The 21,108-nt window shown below is 44.2% G+C and overlaps 1 protein-coding gene across 1 annotated transcript in view; it reads left to right on the top strand.

Annotated features, from left to right (window-relative positions):
- LOC147098120 (scavenger receptor cysteine-rich domain-containing protein DMBT1-like) overlaps positions 1-21,108 on the top strand; it is a 57,106-nt gene that overhangs the window by 22,247 nt on the left and 13,751 nt on the right. The window contains exons 5-7 of the mRNA XM_085970826.1: positions 14,640-14,954; positions 16,434-16,748; positions 18,431-18,745. Of these exons, the coding sequence (XP_085826952.1) occupies positions 14,640-14,954; positions 16,434-16,748; positions 18,431-18,745 (945 nt within the window). The remainder of the gene's footprint in view (positions 1-14,639; positions 14,955-16,433; positions 16,749-18,430; positions 18,746-21,108) is intronic.

Below are 21,108 nucleotides of genomic sequence, written 5' to 3'. Positions count from 1 at the left end.
AGTCCCCTTGGGAACCGGCGCCTCACAACTTGAGCCGTCTCGAGGAAATATCCTCCGTGCCTTTTCATTCCGCACGGAGGTGTTCCCTGTATGGGCTGCTCCTGCACACTCTCCACTTTGCCATCTTTGCCTGCCATCCAGACACACCTTGGTGTGCCATCTTGCCATCCGGCGGAGGCTGAGGCACCCAATGGAGGGCTCCGTATGCGGGAGTCCTCCCTTGTTCAATCGGGGACTTGGCCTGGAGGGTGTTGCACGAAGCAGTCCCGTGCAATATGGTTTTAAATAGGTTCATGGACTCCCAGGCTGCCTGCATTTTCTGCAGCCTGGAGGAGTCCGTGTTTCATGTCTATGCAGAATGTGAGAGGTTGCAGCCCCTCTTTCACTACTTGAAGAGGCTGCTCCTCGATTTTTGGCTGCACTTCAGTCCCACGCTCTTGATCTTTGGTCACCCGGTTTGGAGGGGAACGGGCAGGTCAGAGGACCTCCTCATAGGACTGCTCCTGGGCCTGGCCAAAAAAGCCATCAATTGGTGCAGGCAGCGGGCGGTCAAGGGGATTGTTCGGCCCAATTGCCTGCCACTCTTCCGCGTCCATGTTCGCGCCCGGGTGGCCCTGGAGATGGAGCACACAGTGTCCACCGGCACGCTTGAGGCTTTTCGCGACCGGTGGGCGGTGTGGGGACTGGAGTGCATTATCAATTTGAAGAACCAAATTTTATTTTGATTTGTTAAGTTTTCACAGAATCAGAGAATCACAGAAACCCCACAGTGCAGATAGAGGCCATTTCGGCCCATCGAGCCTGCACCGACACATATCCCACCCGATCCCCGTAACCCCTACACCAACACATATCCCAGCCTATCCCCGTAACCCCACGTATTTAATCCCCCTAACACTAAGGGTCAATTTATCATAGCCAATCAACCTAACCCACACATCTTTGGACTGTGGGAGGAAACCGGGGCACCCGGAGAAAACCCACGCAAACACGGGGAGAATGTGCAAACTCCACACAGACAGTCGCCCGAGGCCGGATTCGAACCCGGGTCCCTGGCGCTGTGTTATTTAAAGCTTTATTAATTTACAGTCAATTTGTTTAAGCACCCAATCAAAAGACTACACTCAAAGGGTTTACCAATACTGACTGCAGTCTAATCGCAAATCATCATTGTCACAGGCTATTTTCACTTCTTAAAGGGGAGGTTCATTGTTGCTGCAGCACCTCATTCTCAGCATTGCTGGCTGTGCAGCTGCCTCAGCAAGCAGAAACAGAACAAGGAGAAGTAGCCAAAGGACTGAACCAGGTGTGCTCATGTCAGATCCATGTCCCAGGGAGAGAGCCGCAGTTTCTCCAATGAAGAATTGGAGGCATTGCTTTTTGCTGTGGAGAGACGGAGGCTGGTGCTCTGCCCAGAAAGTGGCAGGAGGCCCTCATCACAAGTCTTGCATACCATGTGGAGGGAGGTAGCGGAATACATCTTGGGCAGTACTGTGGTCCCCAGAATCGACACACAGTGGAGGAAGAAATTTAACTACCTCACTCGGGTGGTCAGAGTGAACAAATGCTTCAACAAATGCAACAGAGCGCCATCGATTCCATAATCTTCACACACTGCCCAAAGTATCGGCGCCGTTGTGGGGGGAGGGGGTGGCGGGTGGGTTGATGGCGAGATTTGCCCCACCGCGCTGGAATCGCTGTGGCTCACCCCAGGGATAATGCTCTAGCAGGAGGTGATAAGGTATAGAATTTCTCCCCCTATAATTTTCACCGGATAATACAGAGATTACCCAGCGAGTTGGATATTTGCACACCTGGGGAACGACCTGATTGCAATGATTTTTGAACCTTCCAGAATTTCAACATCACAACAGTGTCCTCCGGTCAATCCAAATACTCCAGAGGCAGACGTAAGTTTACTTTTGATTACATTTGCTCTCTTTTTATTAACTATTTCCTGCAACAATCTAAGACATTACAGCGGCTCTGTTCCTTTCTAATTCTGAAACAGCTGAACCAGTGAACACTACTCACCTCCTGAAGCCCAAAGATTACAAGTTTTCCACAGCCCAGATACTGCTTTCTGTGACAGGAGCAGCGACCAATGCCCAACATTATGAACATGACAATATTTGAACCATTACATATAATCACTGTAGGGTTCCTCTACATAATAAACATTCTGCCAAGGAATTACGGAAAAACTGCACCGTTAGAAAGAGCAGGGATAATCAGCAATGTTCAAATATGTTATTATTTTTAATACCCAATTCACTTCCAGTAAAAGCAGCAGTAGAATCCAGCAATGATTGATTAATTTATTATATTTAATCCCATCTCAAATTCCACTAAAAAATATTTTTAAACAATTGATACTGTTGTTATACCTCAAGAAAGGAATATTAAACACAGCAGAGTTTCATTATTTAGTTAATTTAACAGTCAATGTATAACCCGGAAAAGCAAAACACAACCACTGAAGCGCTTGATTTTTAAGTATATATGGATAGCTAGCTGGCTATAGAAGAGAAAACAGAGTAGGGGTTAACTGTAGTTACTCAGTTTGGCAAATGGTGGGAAGAGGCGTTCCACAAGGAGCGGTGCTGCGACTTCAGTTGTTCACCATTTACATTAATGATTTGGAATCGGGAGCACAATTTTAAATTTGCAGAGGACACAAAATTATGCGTTATCTTAATGTTGTATAGAACTTTTGTGAGACCACACTTGGAGTACTGAGAACATTTCTGATCTCCATATTATAAAAAGGATATAGAGGCACTGGAGAAGGTGTAAACAAGATATACTAGATTGATCCCAGAACTGAGAGGTTATATCTATCAAGAAAGATTGAATAGACTGGCGCTCTTTTCTGTAGGCAAGAGAAGACTGAGGGGTGACCTGATAGAGGTCTTCAAGATTATGAAAATGTTTGATAGGGTAGAGGTAGAGGAGATGATTCCACTTTATGACTAAGACCAGAACTAGAGGCTATAAAAATAAGATAGTCACTAATAAATCCAAAAGGGAATTGAGAACAAACTTATTTACCCAGAGAGTGGTGAGTATTTGGAACTCGTTACCACAGGGAGTACTTGAGGTGAATATCATAGATTCAGTCAAGCAGAAGCTACATTAGCGCAGGAGGGAGAAAGGAATAGAAGGATATGTTGATGGGGTGAGGTGAGGAGTGGTGGGAGGAGCCTATTGTGGAGCATAAACACTGGTATGGGCCTGTTGGGCCGAATGGCCTGTTTCTGTGCTGTAAATAATTTATAACTTTGTAAGTATATTGAATCATCCCGTCACAATCGGTTAATAGAGCAATAAAAAACTTGCATCATTTAATTATTCTGTAGAGTTTCTCTCCGATGTCTAAAGGGGCAGAATTAATTATTGTTTAATCAGTTATAGACAACCTCACATCCCAGGAAATGAGCAGTTTGGAATTGGCCGTTCATTATATACATCGGCCGATTTCACATTTCATTGACTTCAGTACAAAAGGAAAATCAGGCGAAGTGAAAATTTGCCTTTCAGTTCCATGTTGCCCGGATCACGCCATCGCCCAAAGTTAAAATGATTCCATGGTGATCTTTCTTGGTTTAAATCTGAGCATGTGCTTCATCAATTTCAGATAATGTTCATGGGACAGAAACAAACTGAACCATCTCTGACGAATTAATTCCAAGTTTGCAGATCCAATTTTTACATTTGTGCAATAATGTGAAATCGGCAACAGCAATTATGCTCCCCATTTTACGTGTCTCCGGATTTTTATTTCTATAGACATCAATGGATATAAAAATAAGGGGAGATGTAAAATGAGCTGCAGATTCACTATCACAGATTTATATCATCAAGCCAAGTCAATATTCCCCTAAATCACTGAAATTAGAATAGAGAAGTGTGTGTGAAGAAAAGAATGTTATTTCAACCGGGTTTCAGTCAGCCTAATACAAACTGACAATACTCCACCTGTTGGGAGTTGGACTTGATAAAAAGAAAGAAATTCCTGGATTTATATAGCGCCTTTCACGACCACTGGACGCTCCAAAGCGCTTTACATTTCAAGGTGGAGTAACTGTTGTAATGTGGGAAACGCGGCAGCCAGTTTGCGCCCAACGATGACCACGAACAGCAATGTGATAATGACTAGATAATCTACTTTTGTTATGTTAGTTGAGGGATAAATGTTGGCCAGGACACCGGGGATAACTCCCCTGCTCTTCTTCGAAATAGTGTCAGGCGATCTTTTACATCCACCTGACCAGACGGTCTCTCGGTTTAACATCTCATCCACAAGAGAGCTGCACCACCGACAGTGCAGCTCTCGCTCAGCACTTCATTGGAGTGTCAGCCTAGCTGTATGTGCTCATGTCCCTGGAGTGGGACTATGAACCCCCAACCTCCGACTCAGAGGCGAGTGTGCTACCAACTGAGCCACAGGTGAAACTGATGACAAATATAAGGCCCAAAGCTTCAGAGAAGCGAGGAATGTGTGTGTGCAGCTTGACGTGGTAATTCAAGAGAACCTGCCACAAGGCATGCAAAATGGATGCGCGGCGGCCTGGGGGAGCGCGCCATAATATAATCAAGTGGATTGTTACCTGCGATTTTGAACTACGTAAGGCCAGGAACATGGAATGTTGCTTAAACTGATTCACTGCAAAGGACCTACGAAGGGGTTTATTCAAATTATTTTGAGGTAGCGGAGTTGGGCAGCAACACGTGGGCAATTACAGTGCCTTTAGGTAAATGATGCTGGTCATAGAGTAAACACAAACCTAGGTTCAGAAGAAATAGAACCATGAACAATGATGATGATAAATACAACAACCAGTGATTCAGAAGTGAAATAGACAAAGAAAGGTAGAAATTGATCTTAGGCAGGAGCCTAAAATGCGCAAGAGCGACCGTGCCCCGCTTTACACTCCGCCCGATGTTATTTTCCAATGAAGTGGGCCGTTTTGTGCTTCCACCCAAGAACAATTTCACCTCCAATAATTGTGAAAAAAAGAATCTAACGTAATTCAAAACTTTGTAAAAAGGCGGGCACAGAGATTATCAGGAACATGGAATTGAGCGGCGCAGATCCACAAAAGATAACAATGAGAAGTTCAGAAATGTAACATAAAGGCTGAGAAGACGCTAATATGGTCAAAAGGATGGATTGGTGATTATAAAGTAGATGATACACTAAACGATGACCTCCCCAAGCCCCAGTAATTGTTCAGTAACAATGCAATTATTTACCTATTTCGGCAAACAACCCGCAGCTTTGAGAAAAGCATAGGTGCTCAAAACTAACAATGACCCAGGACTGGATGGTGTTTATCCACGGGAGAGAAAGAGGACACGGATCAATATTGCGAGTGGTGACCGTCATTATGAGGCATTTGGGAAGCTCCAGGATGCCGGGAGCGAAAGTGATCCGAGCCAGCAGGATTAGAATGATTGTTCGGTTAAACAGTAAATGAGCCCTGGCAGGCCTCCACAGAGGAGGTAGTTCGAGTACAGACTAGACACGTGCCTATGAGGGAAAAAGGAAGGGCATCCAAGACTAGAGTTCCCTGGATGACTAACGATAGAGATTACAATGAAACAGAAAAAGGAGGCTTGTGATAACTGACAGGTTCATAATTTAGTAGAGAGCAAAGCTGAATACAAAAAGTACAGGGAGAACTGAAAAAGGAACTTAGGGAGTCAAAGTGAGCACATCAGTATAGATTAGTGGGTAACATACAAGTTAACATAAAAGAATTTTCTAAACATATAAATAGTAAAATAGTATTCAAATGAAGCATGGGCCCAATTACGCATCAAAATAAAATCTTCTTGTAGAGGCAGAGGGCATGGCTTAGGTAATAACTGAGTAGCTTGCATCTGGCTTCACTAAATAAGAGGATGCCACCAATGTCACAGTGAAGGAGGAGGTACTAGAGCAATTGAATAGGATAAAAATAAAGAGGATGCATTAAAATGTTGGCAGTGCTCAAAGTAGATAAGTCACCGGGCCTGAATGTGATGTAAGGCTCGAAATTGAGGAAGCTCCGACCCCAATCTTCCAATCCTGCTTAGATATGAGAGTGGGGTCAGAGGACTGGACGATAGAAAATACTATACTCCTCTTCAAAAAGGACTGAGGGATAAGCGCGACAACTCAAGCCAGTCAACCTAATGCTGGTGGAGGGGAGTGTTTTAGAGACAATAATCCACAACACAGTGAATTTGCACTGGGGAAAATATGAGTTAATGAATGAAAGTCTGTATGGATTTGTTAACATAGAAACATAGAAGATAGGAGCAGGAGTAGGCCATTCGGCCCCTCGAGCTTGCTCCGTCATTCAATGCGATCATGGCTGATCATCCAAATTCAGTACCCTGTCCCTGCTTTCTCCCCATATCCCTTGATCCCTTTAGCCTTAAGATATATATCCAACTCCTTCTTGAATATATTTAATGAATTGGCCTCCACCGCCTTCTGTGGAGGAGAATTCCACAGGTTCACAACTTTCAGGGTAAATAAATTCCTCCTCATTTCTGTACTAAATGGCTTACCCCTTTTCTTTAGACTGTGACCCCTGGTTCTGGACTCCCCGACCATCGGGAACATCCTTCCTGCAGCTCGTCTGTCCAGTCCTGTCAGAATTTTATAAGTTTCAATGAGGTCCCCCCTCATTCTTCTAAACTCCAGCGAGTATAAGCCCAATCGACCCAATCTCTCCTCAAAGTCATTCCTGCCATCGCAGGTATCAGCCTGGTGAATCTTTGCTGAACACCTTGCATGGCAAGAAGATCCTTCCTGAGATAAGGCGACCAAAACTGCACACAATACTCAAGTTGTGTGGTCTCACCAAGGCCCTGTACAACTGAAGCAAGACATCCTTGTTCCTGTACTCAAACCCTCTCGCTACGAAGGCCAACATACCATTTGCCTTCTTAACCGCCTGCTGCACCTGCATGCTTCCCTTCAGAGACTGGTGCACAAGGACACCCAGGACTCGTTACACTTCCCCCTCTCCCAATCCATTGCCATTCAGATAATAATCTGCCTTCCTGTTTTTGACACAAAAGTGGATAACCTCGCATTTATCCACGTTATATTGCATCTGCCATGATGCTGCCCAATCACACAACCTGTCCAAATCATCCTGGCGTTCCTCGGCTTCCTCTTCACAGGACACACGCCCACCAAGCTTTGTGTCGTCTGCAAACTTGAGGATATTACATCTAGTTCCCTTGTCTAGATCATTAATATATGTTATGAATAGCTGGGGTCCAAGGACCGATCCTACGGTATCCCACCAGTCACTGCCTGCCACTCGGAATAAGACCCGTTTTTTACAAATGTTTGCTTTCTGTCTGCCAACCAGTTCTCTATCCAAGTCAATACCTTTCCCCCAATCCCATGTGCCTTAACTTTACACGCTAATCTCTTATGCGGGACCTTATCGAAAGCCTTTTGAAAGTCCAAATACACCACATCCACTGGTTCTCCCTTATCTATTTTACCAGTTACATCCTCAAAAAATTCCAGTAGACTAGTCAAGCACGATTTACCTTTTGTAAATCCATGTTGACTTTGCGCGATCCTGTCACTGTTTTCCAAGTGCACTGTTATTACATCTTTAACATGTACTCTAGCATTTTCCCCACTACGGATGTCAGGCTTACTGGTCTGTAATTCCCCGTTTTCTCTCTACCACCGTTTCTGAATAGTGGGCTAACATTAGTTACCCTCCAATCCATGGGTACTCTTCCAGATTCCATCGAATGTTGTTAAAGTAAAATCGTATTTGACTAACCAGATTGAAATCTTTGATGAATTACTGGAGAGAGTTGATGATGGTATTCTGGTTGTTGTTTTGTATATGGACATTCTATAGGCGTTTCATAAAATAGCACATAAAAATTAAATAGACTTGTTCGCAAAATTGAAGCCCAAGGAATTAAAGGGGTAGTGGATGCGTGGATATGAAATTGGCTAATGGACAAAAACAGAGAGTGGTGTTAAATGAATGTTTTTCATACTGGAGGGAAGTGTGCAGTGGTGTCCCCCACGGGTCGGTTTGGGACAACTGCTCTTTTTGAAATATATTAATGACCTCGATTGTGTATAGAGGGCATAATTTCAAAGCTTGTAGATGATATAATACTTGGAAATGCAGTAACCAGTGAGAGCGAGAGCAACAGATTTCAGGAGGACATAGACAGACTGGTGAAATGGGTAGACACATGGCAGATGAAATGTACCGCAGAGCACTGTGAAATTATTCATTTTAGTAGGAATAATGAGGAGAGGCAATATAAACAAAATGGTTCAATTGTAAAGGTGATGCAGAAAGAGAAAGACCTAGGGGTTTATGCACGCAAGACATTTAAGGTGGCAGATCAAGTTGAGAATGTTGTTAAGAAGGCAGCGGGGATCCCTGGGATTAAAAGTAGAGGCAATGACATTATGCTAATCCTTTATAAAAAAAACTGAATAGGCCCCAGCTGGAGTATTTTGGCCAATTCTGAGCACCACATTTTAGTTATTATGTCGAGGCCTTAGAGAGTGTGGAGAGGAGATTGACCTCAATGGTACTAGGGCGAAAGACTTCAGTTACTGGCAGAGACTAGAGAAATTGAAGGTGTTCTCCTTAGAGCAGTGAAGATTAAGGGAGATTTCATAGAGGTGTTCACAATTATGAAGGTATTGATGAAGTAAATAAACGTAATCTTTTTCCAGTGGCAAGAGATTTGGTGACTATAGGACACAGAATTAAGTTAATTGGCAAAATAATCAGAGCCGACATCAGAAAAACTGTTTCTGCAGCGAGTTGTTTAGATGTGGAATGCACTGCTGGAAAGGGTGGTGGAGGAAGAGTCCATAATATCTTCCAAAAGGGCATTGGGTAAATAATTGAAGTGGAAAAATGTGCAGGGCTATGGAGAAAGAGCTGGGGAGTGGTTCGAAATGGTTCTATCTTTCAAAGAGGTGGCACAGGCACGATGGCCGAATGATGTCATTCAGTACTGTATCATTCTATGTTTATATAAATGTAGGTGAGGTGTAGTGGATTTTTTTGAGGAGGTCCCTGAGAAGGAGGACAGCTTTGGATGTTCCTATATGGTCTTCCAGAAAACATTAGATAAGGCTTCGGACAAGAGATTATTCGCATAAATAAATGTGTCCGATATTGAAGATGAAGTTGTAATGAATTAGAATGGATAAAGGATTGATTAACAGACAGAAAACAGAGAGTAGGGAAAAATTGGTTATTTTCAGATTGGGAGTTTGTAACTAGTGGGGTGCCGCTAGGATTAATGTTTGTGCCTCAGCTATTCACAATCTGTATTAATGACTTGGATGAAGGGACCGAGTGCAATGTGTCCAAGTTTGCTGATGATAGATAGCTAGGTGGGAAAGTAAACTGTGAGGAGGACGCATAGAGCGTGCAAAGGGACATAGACTGGTTAAGTGAGTGGGCAACAAAGTGGCAGATGTGGTATAATGTGCGGAAATCAGAGGCAATTCACTTTGGTAGGAAGAATAAAAAAACAGAATATTGTTCAGTGAGATTTATGTGTCCTAGTGCAAGACCCACAGTGCGTTAGCATGCAGGTACAGCAAGCAATTAGGAAAACAAATAGCTTCATCGCTATAGGGTTAGAGTACACATTTAAGGAAGTCTTGCTGCAATTATACAGGGCTTTGGTGAGATCAGGCGTGGAGTACTGTGCACAGTTTTGATCTCCATAGCCATGGAAGGATATACTTGCCTTAGAGGTGGTGCAACGAAGATTCACTAGTTTGATTCCTGGGAAGAGTGGGTTGTCCTATGAGGAGAGATTGATTAGATTGGGTCTATAGTCTCTGGAGTTTAGAAGATTGAGAAGTGATCTCATTGAAATATATAAAGTACTGAGGGGTATGACAGGATAGATGCTGAGACATTGTTGCACCTGTATGGAGAATCTAGAACGAGAGGGCATAGTCTCAGGATAAGAGGTCGATATTTTAAGACTGAGATGAGGAGGAATTTCTTCACTCAGAAGGTAATGAATATTTAGAATTCTCTTCCCTAAAGAGCATATTCAAGGCTGAGAGAGATAGAATTTTGGAATCTAGATGTATAAAGGGATATGGAGATAGAACAAGAAAGTGACGTTGAGGTGGATGATCAGCCATGATCTTATTGAATGGCGGAACTGGCTCGAGTGGCCGTATGGCCTACTCCTGCTCATAATTCTTATGTTCTTTTGGGTTGGAAATTGTTTTAGAGGTAGGACACAGGGATTACGGATAAAGGGAGTAGCTCTGATTAGCGGGTTAAGACAAGTTTTGCTCTTTACGGAACTGTAACTTGGCAGGGGGATGGGATACAGAGGGAAGCTGAAATAGGGGGGGATGTGCTGCCAATTATGGAGGAAAAAACAAGTCAGCTTGGTAGACAGGGCAAATATATAAGGGCAAGGCTGGATGGCATCTATTTTAATGCAAGGAGTCTTGCAAATAAGGTGGATGAACTGAAGGTGTTGATAAACACATGGGAGTATGATATTGTTGCTATCACGGAGACATGGTTGAGGGAGGGGCAAGACTGGCAGCTCAATATTCCGGGGTACAGAATCTTCAGGCGAGACAGAGGGGGAGGTATAAGAGGAGGGGGTGTCGCAATATTAATTAAGGAGTCAATTACTGCAGTAAGGAGGGATGATATATTAGCAGGGTCCTCTAATGAGGCCATATGGGTGGAGCTTAAAAACAAAAAGGGGGCAAGCACTTTGCTGGGAGTGTACTATAGGCCTCCAAACAGTCAGGGGGAAATAGAGGAACAGATATGTAGGCAAATCTCAGAGAAATGTGCAAATAATAGGGTAATAATAATGGGGGATTTCAACTTCCCCAATATTAACTGGGATAGTCAAAGTGTGAAAGGCTCAGAGGGTGTAGAATTCTTAAAGTGCATCCAGGAGAGCTTTTTGAGCCAGCATGTAGAAAGTCCTACAAGAGAGGGGGCGGTACTGGACCTAATTCTAGGGAATGTGGCCGGCCAAGTGGAAAAAGTGCTAGTAGGTGAGCACTTTGGTGATAGTGACCATAATATGGTAAGATTTAAGGTGGTCATGGAAAAGGACAGGGATGGGCCGGAAATAAAGGTTCTAAATTGGGGGAAGGCCGATTTTAATAGGATAAGGCAGGATCTGGCCAAAATGGACTGGGATCAGCTACTTGTAGGAAAATCCGCATCGGAGCAATGGGAGGCTTTCAGAAGGGAGATTGAGATCATACAAGGGCAACATGTTCCCATAAATGTCAAGAGTGGTTCCAAAAACCACAGGGAACCGTGGATGTCAGGGGATATACGGGAATGGATTAGGAAAAAAAGGAGGGCTTTTGGTAGATACAAAAGGGTAAAGACGGAGGAAGCCCTAGAGGAGTACAAAAAGTGCAGGGGGATACTTAAAAAAGAAATTAGGAGATCAAGGAGGGGCCATGAAATAACACTGGCGAGCAAAATAAAGGAAAATCCGAAGATGTTTTATAAGTATATTAAGGGTAAAAGGATAACTAGGGAAAAAATAGGGCCCATTAGGGACAAAAGTGGCAATCTGTGTGTGGAGCCGGAAGATGTAGGAGGGGTTCTAAATGAATTTTTTGCATCTGTTTTCACTATGGAGAAGGACGATGTAGACATAGAAATAGGGCGGGGGGACTGTGATATGCTCGAACATATTAACATCGAGAGGGAGGAGGTATTGGCGGTTTTAGCTGGCCTAAAAATGGATAAATCCCCAGGCCCGGATGAAATGTACCCCAGGCTGCTGTGTGAGGCAAAGGAGGAGATTGCGGGGGCTCTAACACATATATTCAGGACCTCTCTGGCCACAGGGGATGTGCCAGAGGACTGGAGAACCGCTAATGTAGTACCATTATTCAAGAAGGGTAGTAGGGAAAAACCGGGGAACTACAGGCCAGTGAGCCTAACATCAGTGGTAGGAAAATTACTGGAAAAAATCCTGAGGGACAAAATTTGTCTCCACTTGGAGAGGCAAGGATTAATCAGGGATAGTCAACATGGCTTTGTCAAGGGAAGATCATGTCTGACTAATTTGATTGAATTTTTTGAGGGGGTGACTAGGTGTGTGGATGAGGGTAACGCAGTGGATGTGGTATACATGGATTTCAGTAAGGCCTTCGATAAAGTCCCGCACAGGAGACTGGTCAAGAAGGTAAGAGCCCATGGAATCCAGGGTGCCTTGGCACATTGGATACAAAACTGGCTTAGTGGCAGAAGGCAGAGGGTGATGGTCGAAGTTTGTTTTTGTGACTGGAAACCTGTGGCCAGTGGGGTACCACAGGGATCGGTGCTGGGTCCCTTGCTGTTTGTGGTCTACATTAATGACTTGGATATGAATGTAAAGGGTATGATCAGTAAATTCGCGGATGATACTAAAATTGGTAGGGTGGTAAATAGCGAGGAGGGTAGCCTCAGTCTGCAGAACGATATAGATGGGTTGGTCAGATGGGCGGAACAGTGGCAAATGGAATTTAACCCGGAAAAGTGCGAGGTGATGCACTTTGGGGGGTCTAACAAGGCAAGGGAATACACAATGAAGGGAAAGACCCTAGGCAAGACGGAGGGTCAGAGGGATCTGGGTGTGCAGGTACACAGATCCCTGAAGGCGGCGGAACAGGTGGATAAGGTGGTAAAAAAGGCATATGGGATACTTGCCTTCATTAGCCGAGGCATAGAATATAAGAGCAAGGAGGTTATGATGGAGCTGTATAAAACACTGGTTAGGCCACAGCTGGAATACTGTGTGCAGTTCTGGTCGCCACACTACAGGAAAGATGTGATCGCGTTAGAGAGGGTGCAGAGGAGGTTCACCAGGATGTTACCAGGGCTGGAGCGCTTCAGCTATGAAGAGAGACTGGGCAGATTGGGTTTGTTTTCCTTGGAGCAGAGGAGGCTGAGGGGGGACATGATTGAGGTGTACAAAATTGTGAGGGGCATAGATAGGATGGATGCTGAGGAGCTTTTCCCCTTAGTAGAGGGGTCAATAACTAGGGGGCATAGATTCAAGGTAAAGGGCGGGAGGTTTAGAGGGGATTTGAGAAAGAACTTTTTCACCCAGAGGGTGGTTGGAGTCTGGAACTCACTGCCTGAAAGGGTTGTGGAGGCAGAAACCCTCACAACATTTAAGAAGCATTTGGATGAGCATTTGAAATGCCATAGCATACAAGGCTACGGGCCAAATGCTGGAATATGGGATTAGATTAGACAGGGCTTGATGGCCGGCATGGACACGATGGGCCGAAGGGCCTCTATCCGTGCTGTATTACTCTATGACTCTATGACTCTATGTACTGGGGCCTTAACTTTTTACCTACATATTTAGTGATGACTTGAATGAAGGAATGGAGAGTAGTATGACCAAGCTTGCAGGTGACACTAAGTTAGCAGGTGCACAAGTTGTACAGGTGGGATCAGAAAGTTACAACAGGGCACAAATAGATCAAGTGAGTGACCGAGTCTGTGGCAGGCGCTGTTCAATGTGGGCAAGTGTGAAGTCATCCAAGAAAGACCAATCAAAATATATTCTTAATGGTGAGAGAACAGGAGCTGTGGGGAAGCAAATGGGTTTGGGTGCCCAGACAATAAAGCTAGTGCACAGGTGCAAGAAGAAGTAAAAAAGACGAATGAAATGCCAGCCTTCATATCAAGGAGGCAGGAATACAATTGAGAGGAAGTGATGCTTCATTGTTAGTCAGACCCCATCTGGAGTGTTGTGTTTAGTCATGGAAGGATATAGTGTTCCTGGAGAGGGTGCAACGAAGATTCGCCAGAGCGATACCAGGGCTAAAAGGTTTAAATTATGTGGACAGTTTCATAAATCTGGTCTGTATTCCCTTGAGGTTAGAGGTTGAGGGGTTATGTATTTGAGATGGTTAAAATGATAAAAGGATCGATGAGTAGATATGCAGAAAATATCTCCTCTGGTGTGGGAATCGAGCACAAAGAGCACATTCTTAAGGTTGGAGCTCGGTTATTCAGGAGAGAAATCATAAATCTGGAATTCCCTCCCCAAAAGGCAGTTGTGAATTTCAAGACAGAGATTAATAGATTTTTCTTAAGTAAGGGAATCAAGGGATATGGAGCAAAGTAGGAAAAGTGGAGTTGAGGTGCAGATCAGATCAGCCATGATGGATGAACAAACTCACGGGGCTGAATGGTCTACTCCTGTCCCTATATTACAGGTAGTCGTAACAGCAGTAGCGGCAGTAATAGTAGCGGTAAGAACAGCAGCAGTACTGATACTGAAGCTAATAATTGTAGCAGCAGTAAGAGCATTAGCAGTATTAATAGTAATGGTAGCAGAAGCAACAGTAGCAGTAATAGTGTACAAGTAATACTAGCAGTAGTGGTGGGATTAGCAGTAGTTGTAATGGTGGCAGAAGTTCCATAGAAGTAGTAATGGTGTGAGTAGTAATGGTGGGAGTAGTAATGGTTATTGTTGTTGAGCTGGAACCAGATGCGATGTGAATCCACCTTAAAGTGTTTTCCATTGTGACTCTGATAATTAACACGTTATTCGTTTTTAATAATATAATAATATTACTTGGTATTTTTATAATTAACATTTAGGTCACAGAGATCTCAGACTGGTATCCGGGGACACCGGGTGCTCCGGCCGGGTGGAAGTGCTACACGGAGACCAGTGGGGGACGCTGTGTGATGTTTACTTTGGTTTAGAAGACGCCAGCGTGGTCTGTGAGCACCTTCAGTGCGGGGCAGTCACCGCAACCCCGGGAGCAGCTCACTTTGGGGAGGGAACCGGCCTAGTGTGGAAGGAGAACTACAGTTGCCAGGGGAACGAGTCCCGATTGTGGGATTGTCCGGTTTCATCCTGGGATCAGTTTCGCTGCTCACATGGAAATGACACCAGTGTCATCTGCTCGGGTGAGTCCACTCAGTGTATTGAGCTGAAATACACCAACTGTAGATGTTTCCATTGCCACTGAGCGAGTGTTTGTCGATCGATTTCTCGCAAGTGAGTTAGTAATGAACCAAAGGGCTTCAATGCAGCACAAGTGTAATCAATGACTGCCTCGTCTTCCGGTGTTTATCTCTGTCCGGGTGATTCCAGAGCATTACCCAGAATTCAGCAGAATTGGCTAAAACGTTCAAACAACGACAGTGGCGACACTGCTATAGAATGGTCAATCTGCATTTGTATTGAAACCACAATAAATGATACCAGTTAAAATATGAATCAACATTATAAAATGATGAGGGTGTTCCATACGATAGATGTAGATAAGATGTTTCCACTAGTTTGGATGACCAAAACTAGGGGACATCAATGTAAGTTTGACACTAATGAAGTCAGTAAGTAATTCAGGAGAAAACTCTTTATTTAGAGAGTGGTGTCAACGTGGAACTAGCTACCAGAATGAATAGTTGAGGGGAGCAGCATAGATGCATTTAAGAGGAAGCTAGATAAGTGCAGGAGAGACAAAGGAATGGATGGATTTGCTAATGGGGTTAGATCAAGTAAGGAGGGGGTATTCCTATGGAGCATAAACACCGGCAGAGACCTGTTGGGCCGAATGGGCTGTTCCTGTGCTGTAAATAAATTATAATACTTGAAACCATTCTAAATGCTACCAGTTTAAAATATTAATCTATATGCGATTCCCCGTAGAGATCAGTTGTATTGTCATTGAAAACGCCAAGTGTTAATATATTGCTCGATAAATAGTATGAGGTGATTTTAATATTCAATACACTGAGTGCAATATAATTACTAGTGATTGAAATACCTCAGGTTATATATCAGTGTGCTGGACCTCTGATTATTTCCCGGGACCTCACAGTTCTCCCGGTGTCCTGGGTCACACTGATCGCTCACCAGCGCCGCCATCTGGTCCGTTATGTCAGTGCTGTTTTCAGGGCAAATTCGCTTCGGCGTTTCACACATTGGCACATGGGAACACTGGAGACAGGTGGAGGCCCATCAACCCTTCGGCCGGTCCCCCAGTGCCTATAAAGCAGAACTACTTCACTGGCTGCGAAGCGGTTTGGGACGTCCTGCAGTTTTGAAAGGCTTTACCAATTTAAATTTCTGTCTGTTTCATTCCGTATTGAATAAGATAAACTTTGAGCAGCTAGAACCCATTTCAAACCCGTGCTCCTGCCTTTGATCACAGCTCATATCAATAGCTGGCCTGGGCCGCCCGCCCCCAATTTGTTTTTAGCCGCTTTCCCCAGATTAGCCTCCAGAAGCAAATCAATTCACCGAGAAAAGGTAATGGCGGAGAGGATCTGCCTACAAGCCTTGTGGGTAATTATTACAGAAATGTAAACATTAAAATTAATAATATTATGGGATATTTTGGCTCAGTTTAACCGTTGCTCTCAATGTGTTTCTTTTTGTAGATGAAGGTTGGCCGCCGAGACTGACTAACGGGGGAAGCCGCTGTGACGGGCGAGTGGAGATTTACTACAATGGCAGCTGGGGGAGAGTGCGGGACAACCTCTGGGACCTAAATGATGCCAACGTGGTCTGCAGACAGCTGGGCTGCGGCTCTGCAATAGCCGCTTATAACTCTTCAAAGTACGGAGAGAGTGAAGGGCCCGTGTGGGTGAATGATGTCCAGTGTGAAGGAAACGAGTCTCAGCTCCGGAACTGCAGCTCATTCACATTGAATCCATCTCTCAATGACAGCATCGGCGTAGGGGTCCTGTGTTCAGGTGAACAAATGGTTCTATTTTACAGAACCATAAAGGGGAATATCTAATCTGCTGAGAACTGTTTTAATACAGGTCACATATTCCTCTTTGTCTCTCCAACCACTTATTTAACTCAGGGAGTGACAGCAAAGCTAGAGCACACCGGCAGAACTGAAAAATAACAAGAACTTGCATTTATATGGCGCCTTTAACGAAAGATAAACGTCGTAAGATGATTCACAAGGAGAAAACTGACATAGAGTGAAAGCCCAAGGTTGTAGGACAGGCGACTAAAAGCCTGGCCATTTGGGTAGGTTTCAAGAGCTGGTATTAAACCAGGAGAGGCGGCAGGTTTAGGGAAGGAATTCCTGATCTTGGGACCGAGACGGCGAAATCCACGGCCGCCAATTGTGGGCGAAGGAAGTCGGTGATGCACAAGAGGCCACATTTGGAGAAGAGTAGAGTTCCCTAAATGATTAGGGATGGAGGCGGTTACAGTGATAGCAGGGGGGGGGGGTCGAGTCAATGAAGATATTTGAACCTGAGGATGGTAATTTAAAACTACAGGTTTTGGCGGACAGGAAACCAATGGAGACCAGTGAGCAGAGGGAAGCTGGTGAGTGTGACTTGGTGCGGGTCAGGATATCAGGAGTTTTCGGTTGAGCTGAAGGTTATGGAGGGCGCAGGATGGGAGGACGGCGTTTCAGCAGCACATGGGCTGAGGCAGGGACGGAGGTGAGCGATGATACAGAGGTGGAAGTTGGCGGTCTTTGTGACGGAGAGCACGTGGGATAGGAAGTTCAGCTCGGCTGTCAAATGCGCGCTGAGTTTGCAAATCAGTTCCTTTGTGCAGCATATAAGTGTAGACAGATGTGCTGGAGATTCACTGGTGTAAGTTTCATTATGCTGTGTATAAGTGTGGACAGATGTTCTTCAGATGTACTTGTGTAAGTTGCATAATGCAGTGTGTAAATTTGGACATATATTCTGGTTACGGACTGATGTCAGTTCCAACATGTTGTATTTACGTGTAGACAGATTTTGTGGGCTTGTACTTCCGTACGTTGCATTCTGCCGTATGCAATGAGCAGCGGAAGTGATAAATAAAGCTCTGGATAAGAATGTAAGCTAGTAAGACGGGTGGGGGGGAGGAATCAGGTGAAATTAACATAGGCCTGAAGATAAAATAAATAGGAGATGTGAGTAAATGTCAGACCAAGGTAATGAAAACTGGATACATTAACGGTTAGGGAGCAGATACACTTATAGAGCAGAAATATAAATTGATTGTTAAAAATAAAGTGAGTGGAACAACTAATAAAAACAAGTTAAATTGGCTGTAGAACAATGTGCACAACATTCGAAACCAATCGGGAGAACTGGAGGAAATAAATCTAACGATGGAGAAATGAATAGAATGTTATGCTGAAAGGATTAGAGGAAGTGGGGAGGGAGGAGGCACGTGTGGACCATAATGCCGGGTTGGATATTTGGGCCGAATGGCCTGACTCTGTGCTGTACATTCTATATAATTCTACGTAAGATGTAAGTGCAGAGAGATGTTCCGGGATATAAAATCATGTACCTGTCACAGACACATAAAAAGCACTTTTTTATTAAACTGCAGAAGCAGCAATGTTTGGATTGAGTGATTAGATAAATGTATATTGGAAGTATAATCCTCCTGCATTGTTCTCTAACAGGACACGTGCAGTTAAGGTTCTCCGGCGGTGGAATTCCATGTGCTGGGCGAGTGGAGGTTTATTACAGTGGGACCTGGGGCTCAGTTTGTGACGATTCCTGGGACCTGGCCGACGCTGATGTGGTTTGCAAACAGCTGGATTGCGGAAATGCGGTGGAAATGGAACTTCCTGCTGCTTGTGGACCAGGCTCAGGCCCGGTTTGGTTGGATGAACTGCGCTGTTCGGGTAACGAATCGTTTCTCTGGGAATGTCCCTCAGCACCGTGGGGAAACCACGACTGTGCTCATAAAGAAGATGTGAGGGTGGTGTGTTCAGGTAAGGGCGCTTTCTATCTGCTCATTTTCTGCAGGGTTATATGCGAGGCTTTACTCGGGAGTGTTTACATAGAATCTACAGCACAGAAACCGGCCATTTGACCCAACTGGTGTGTGTGATGTTTATGTTCCGCACGTGCCTCGTCACTCCGTACTTCATCTAACTCTATCTGCACATCCTTCTGTTCATTTCTCCCTCGTGTACTTATCTAGCTTCACCTAAAGGCATCTACGCTATTCGCCTCAACTACGCTATGTGGTAGCAAGTTCCACATTCTAACCACACTCTGGGTAATGAGCTTTCTCCTGAATTCCCTGTTGGATTTATTAGTGACTATTTTACATTTATTGCACCTAGTTTTGGACTCCCCACAATTGGAAACATATTATCTATGTCTACCCTATCTATTCCCTTCATAATTTTAAAGATCTCTATCGAGACAGCCTTCAGCCTTCTCTTTTCTAGAGAAAAGAGCCACAACCTGTTCAGCCTTATTTGATAATTCTAACCTTTGAGTTCTGGCTTTATTCTTGTAAATCATTTTTTGCACTTTCTCCCGTGCGTGTATATCCTTTTTGTAATATGTTGAACGGCATTAACTACAGCCCCAACTTGGTGACCTCCATAAATTTTTAAATTGTACTTCCAAATCCCAAGTCCAAATCGTTTATGTAAATGATGAACAGCAGCAGACCCTGCACCGATCCCTGTGGAACACCAATTCTGAGCTTCCACCAGTCTGAATAACTACCTTTAACCGCAACTCTTTATTTTCTGCTTTGTAGCCAGCTGGCTATCTATTCTGCTACTTGTCCTCTGACTCCACATCGTCTGACGTCAGTCATGATTCTAAGAAGTGTTAACTTATGGAAGGCCATTTTAAAATCCATGTATATTACATCTACCACATTAACCTTGTGTACATTTTCTGCAACTTCTTCAAATAATTCAAGTAGTTTGGTAAAGCATGAACTTCTCTTTGAAATCAAGTTTGCAGACGACACACAGCTAGCTGGGCGTGTGTGCTGTGAGGAGGATGCCGAGAAACTCCAGTATGATTTGGACAGGTTGGGTGATTGGGCAGATGCAGTATAATGTGGATAAATGCGAGGTTATCCACTTTGGTGGCAAAAACAGGAAGGCAGATTATTATCTGACGGGCAATCGATTGGGAGAAGGAGAAGTGCAACGAGGCCTGGGTGTCCTTGTGCACCGGTCGCTGAAGGTAAGCATGCAGGTGCAGCAGGTGGTTAAGGAGGCAAATGGTATGTTGGCCTTCGTAGCGAGAGAGCTTGAGTACAGGAGCAATGATGTCTTGCTGTAGTTGTACAGGGACATGGTGAGACCCCACCTTGAATATTGTGTGCAGTTTTGGTCGCCTTATCTGAGGAAGGATGTTCTTGCCATGGAGGGAGTGCAGCGAAGATTCACCAGACTGATACCTGGGATGGCAGGAATGACGTATGAGGAGAGATTGCGTCGATTGAGCTTATACTCGCTGGTGTTTAGCAGACTGAGAGGGGATCTCATTGAAGCTTATAAAATTCTAACAGGACTAGGTAGACTAGATGCAGGAAGGATGTTCCGGATGGCGGGAGAGTCCAGAACCAGGGGTCACAATCTAAAGATAAGGGAAAAGCCATTTAGGACAGAGATGAGGAGGAATTTCATCACCCTGAGAATGGTGAACCTGTAGAATTCTCTACCAAAGAAGGCAGTTGAGGCCAATTCATTAAATATATACAAGAAGGAGATAGATATATTTCTTAAGGTTAAAGGGATCAAGGGATATGGGGAGAAGGCAGGGACAGGATACTGAGTTTGAATGATCAGCCATGATCTCATTGAATAGCAGAGCAGGCTCGAGGGGCCGAATGGCCTACTCTTGCTCCTATTTTCTAAAATTTCTATGTGCTGACTATTCTTTATTATATACAAAAGCAAAATACTGTGGATGTAGGAAATCTGCAATAAAAACCAATTAACGTGGAAATATTATACAGGTCAGGCAGCATCTGTGAAAATTCAAACGTTTCATGTCGATGACCTTTCGTCAGAACTGGAAAAATATGTAACAGTTTTTTAAGCAATTACAGAGTCAGGAAAGCGGGGAGGGGAGGAAAGAACAAACGGGAAGTCAAGAAAAATTAAATGACAAAAGGGATGATGGTGCAAGGCAAAAGGTCACGACAGTGGGACAATAAAGAAACAAAAGATGGGCCTAGAGAAGGTGTAAATTGGAATAGCAGAATCATCAGCAATGCCCGCTGTCTGATAATATTCAGGTATATTTATTATCTGAAATTTTTCAAATCAGTATTGAGTCCAGAAGGCTGAAAAGTGTCTAATCGATAGACGCGGAG

Source organism: Somniosus microcephalus, chromosome 30 (genome assembly GCF_052327205.1).
Source record: "Somniosus microcephalus isolate GS21.2 chromosome 30, FLI_Smic_1.0, whole genome shotgun sequence".
Lineage (NCBI taxonomy): Eukaryota > Metazoa > Chordata > Chondrichthyes > Squaliformes > Somniosidae > Somniosus > Somniosus microcephalus.
This window is presented reverse-complemented; position numbering and strand designations above follow the sequence as displayed.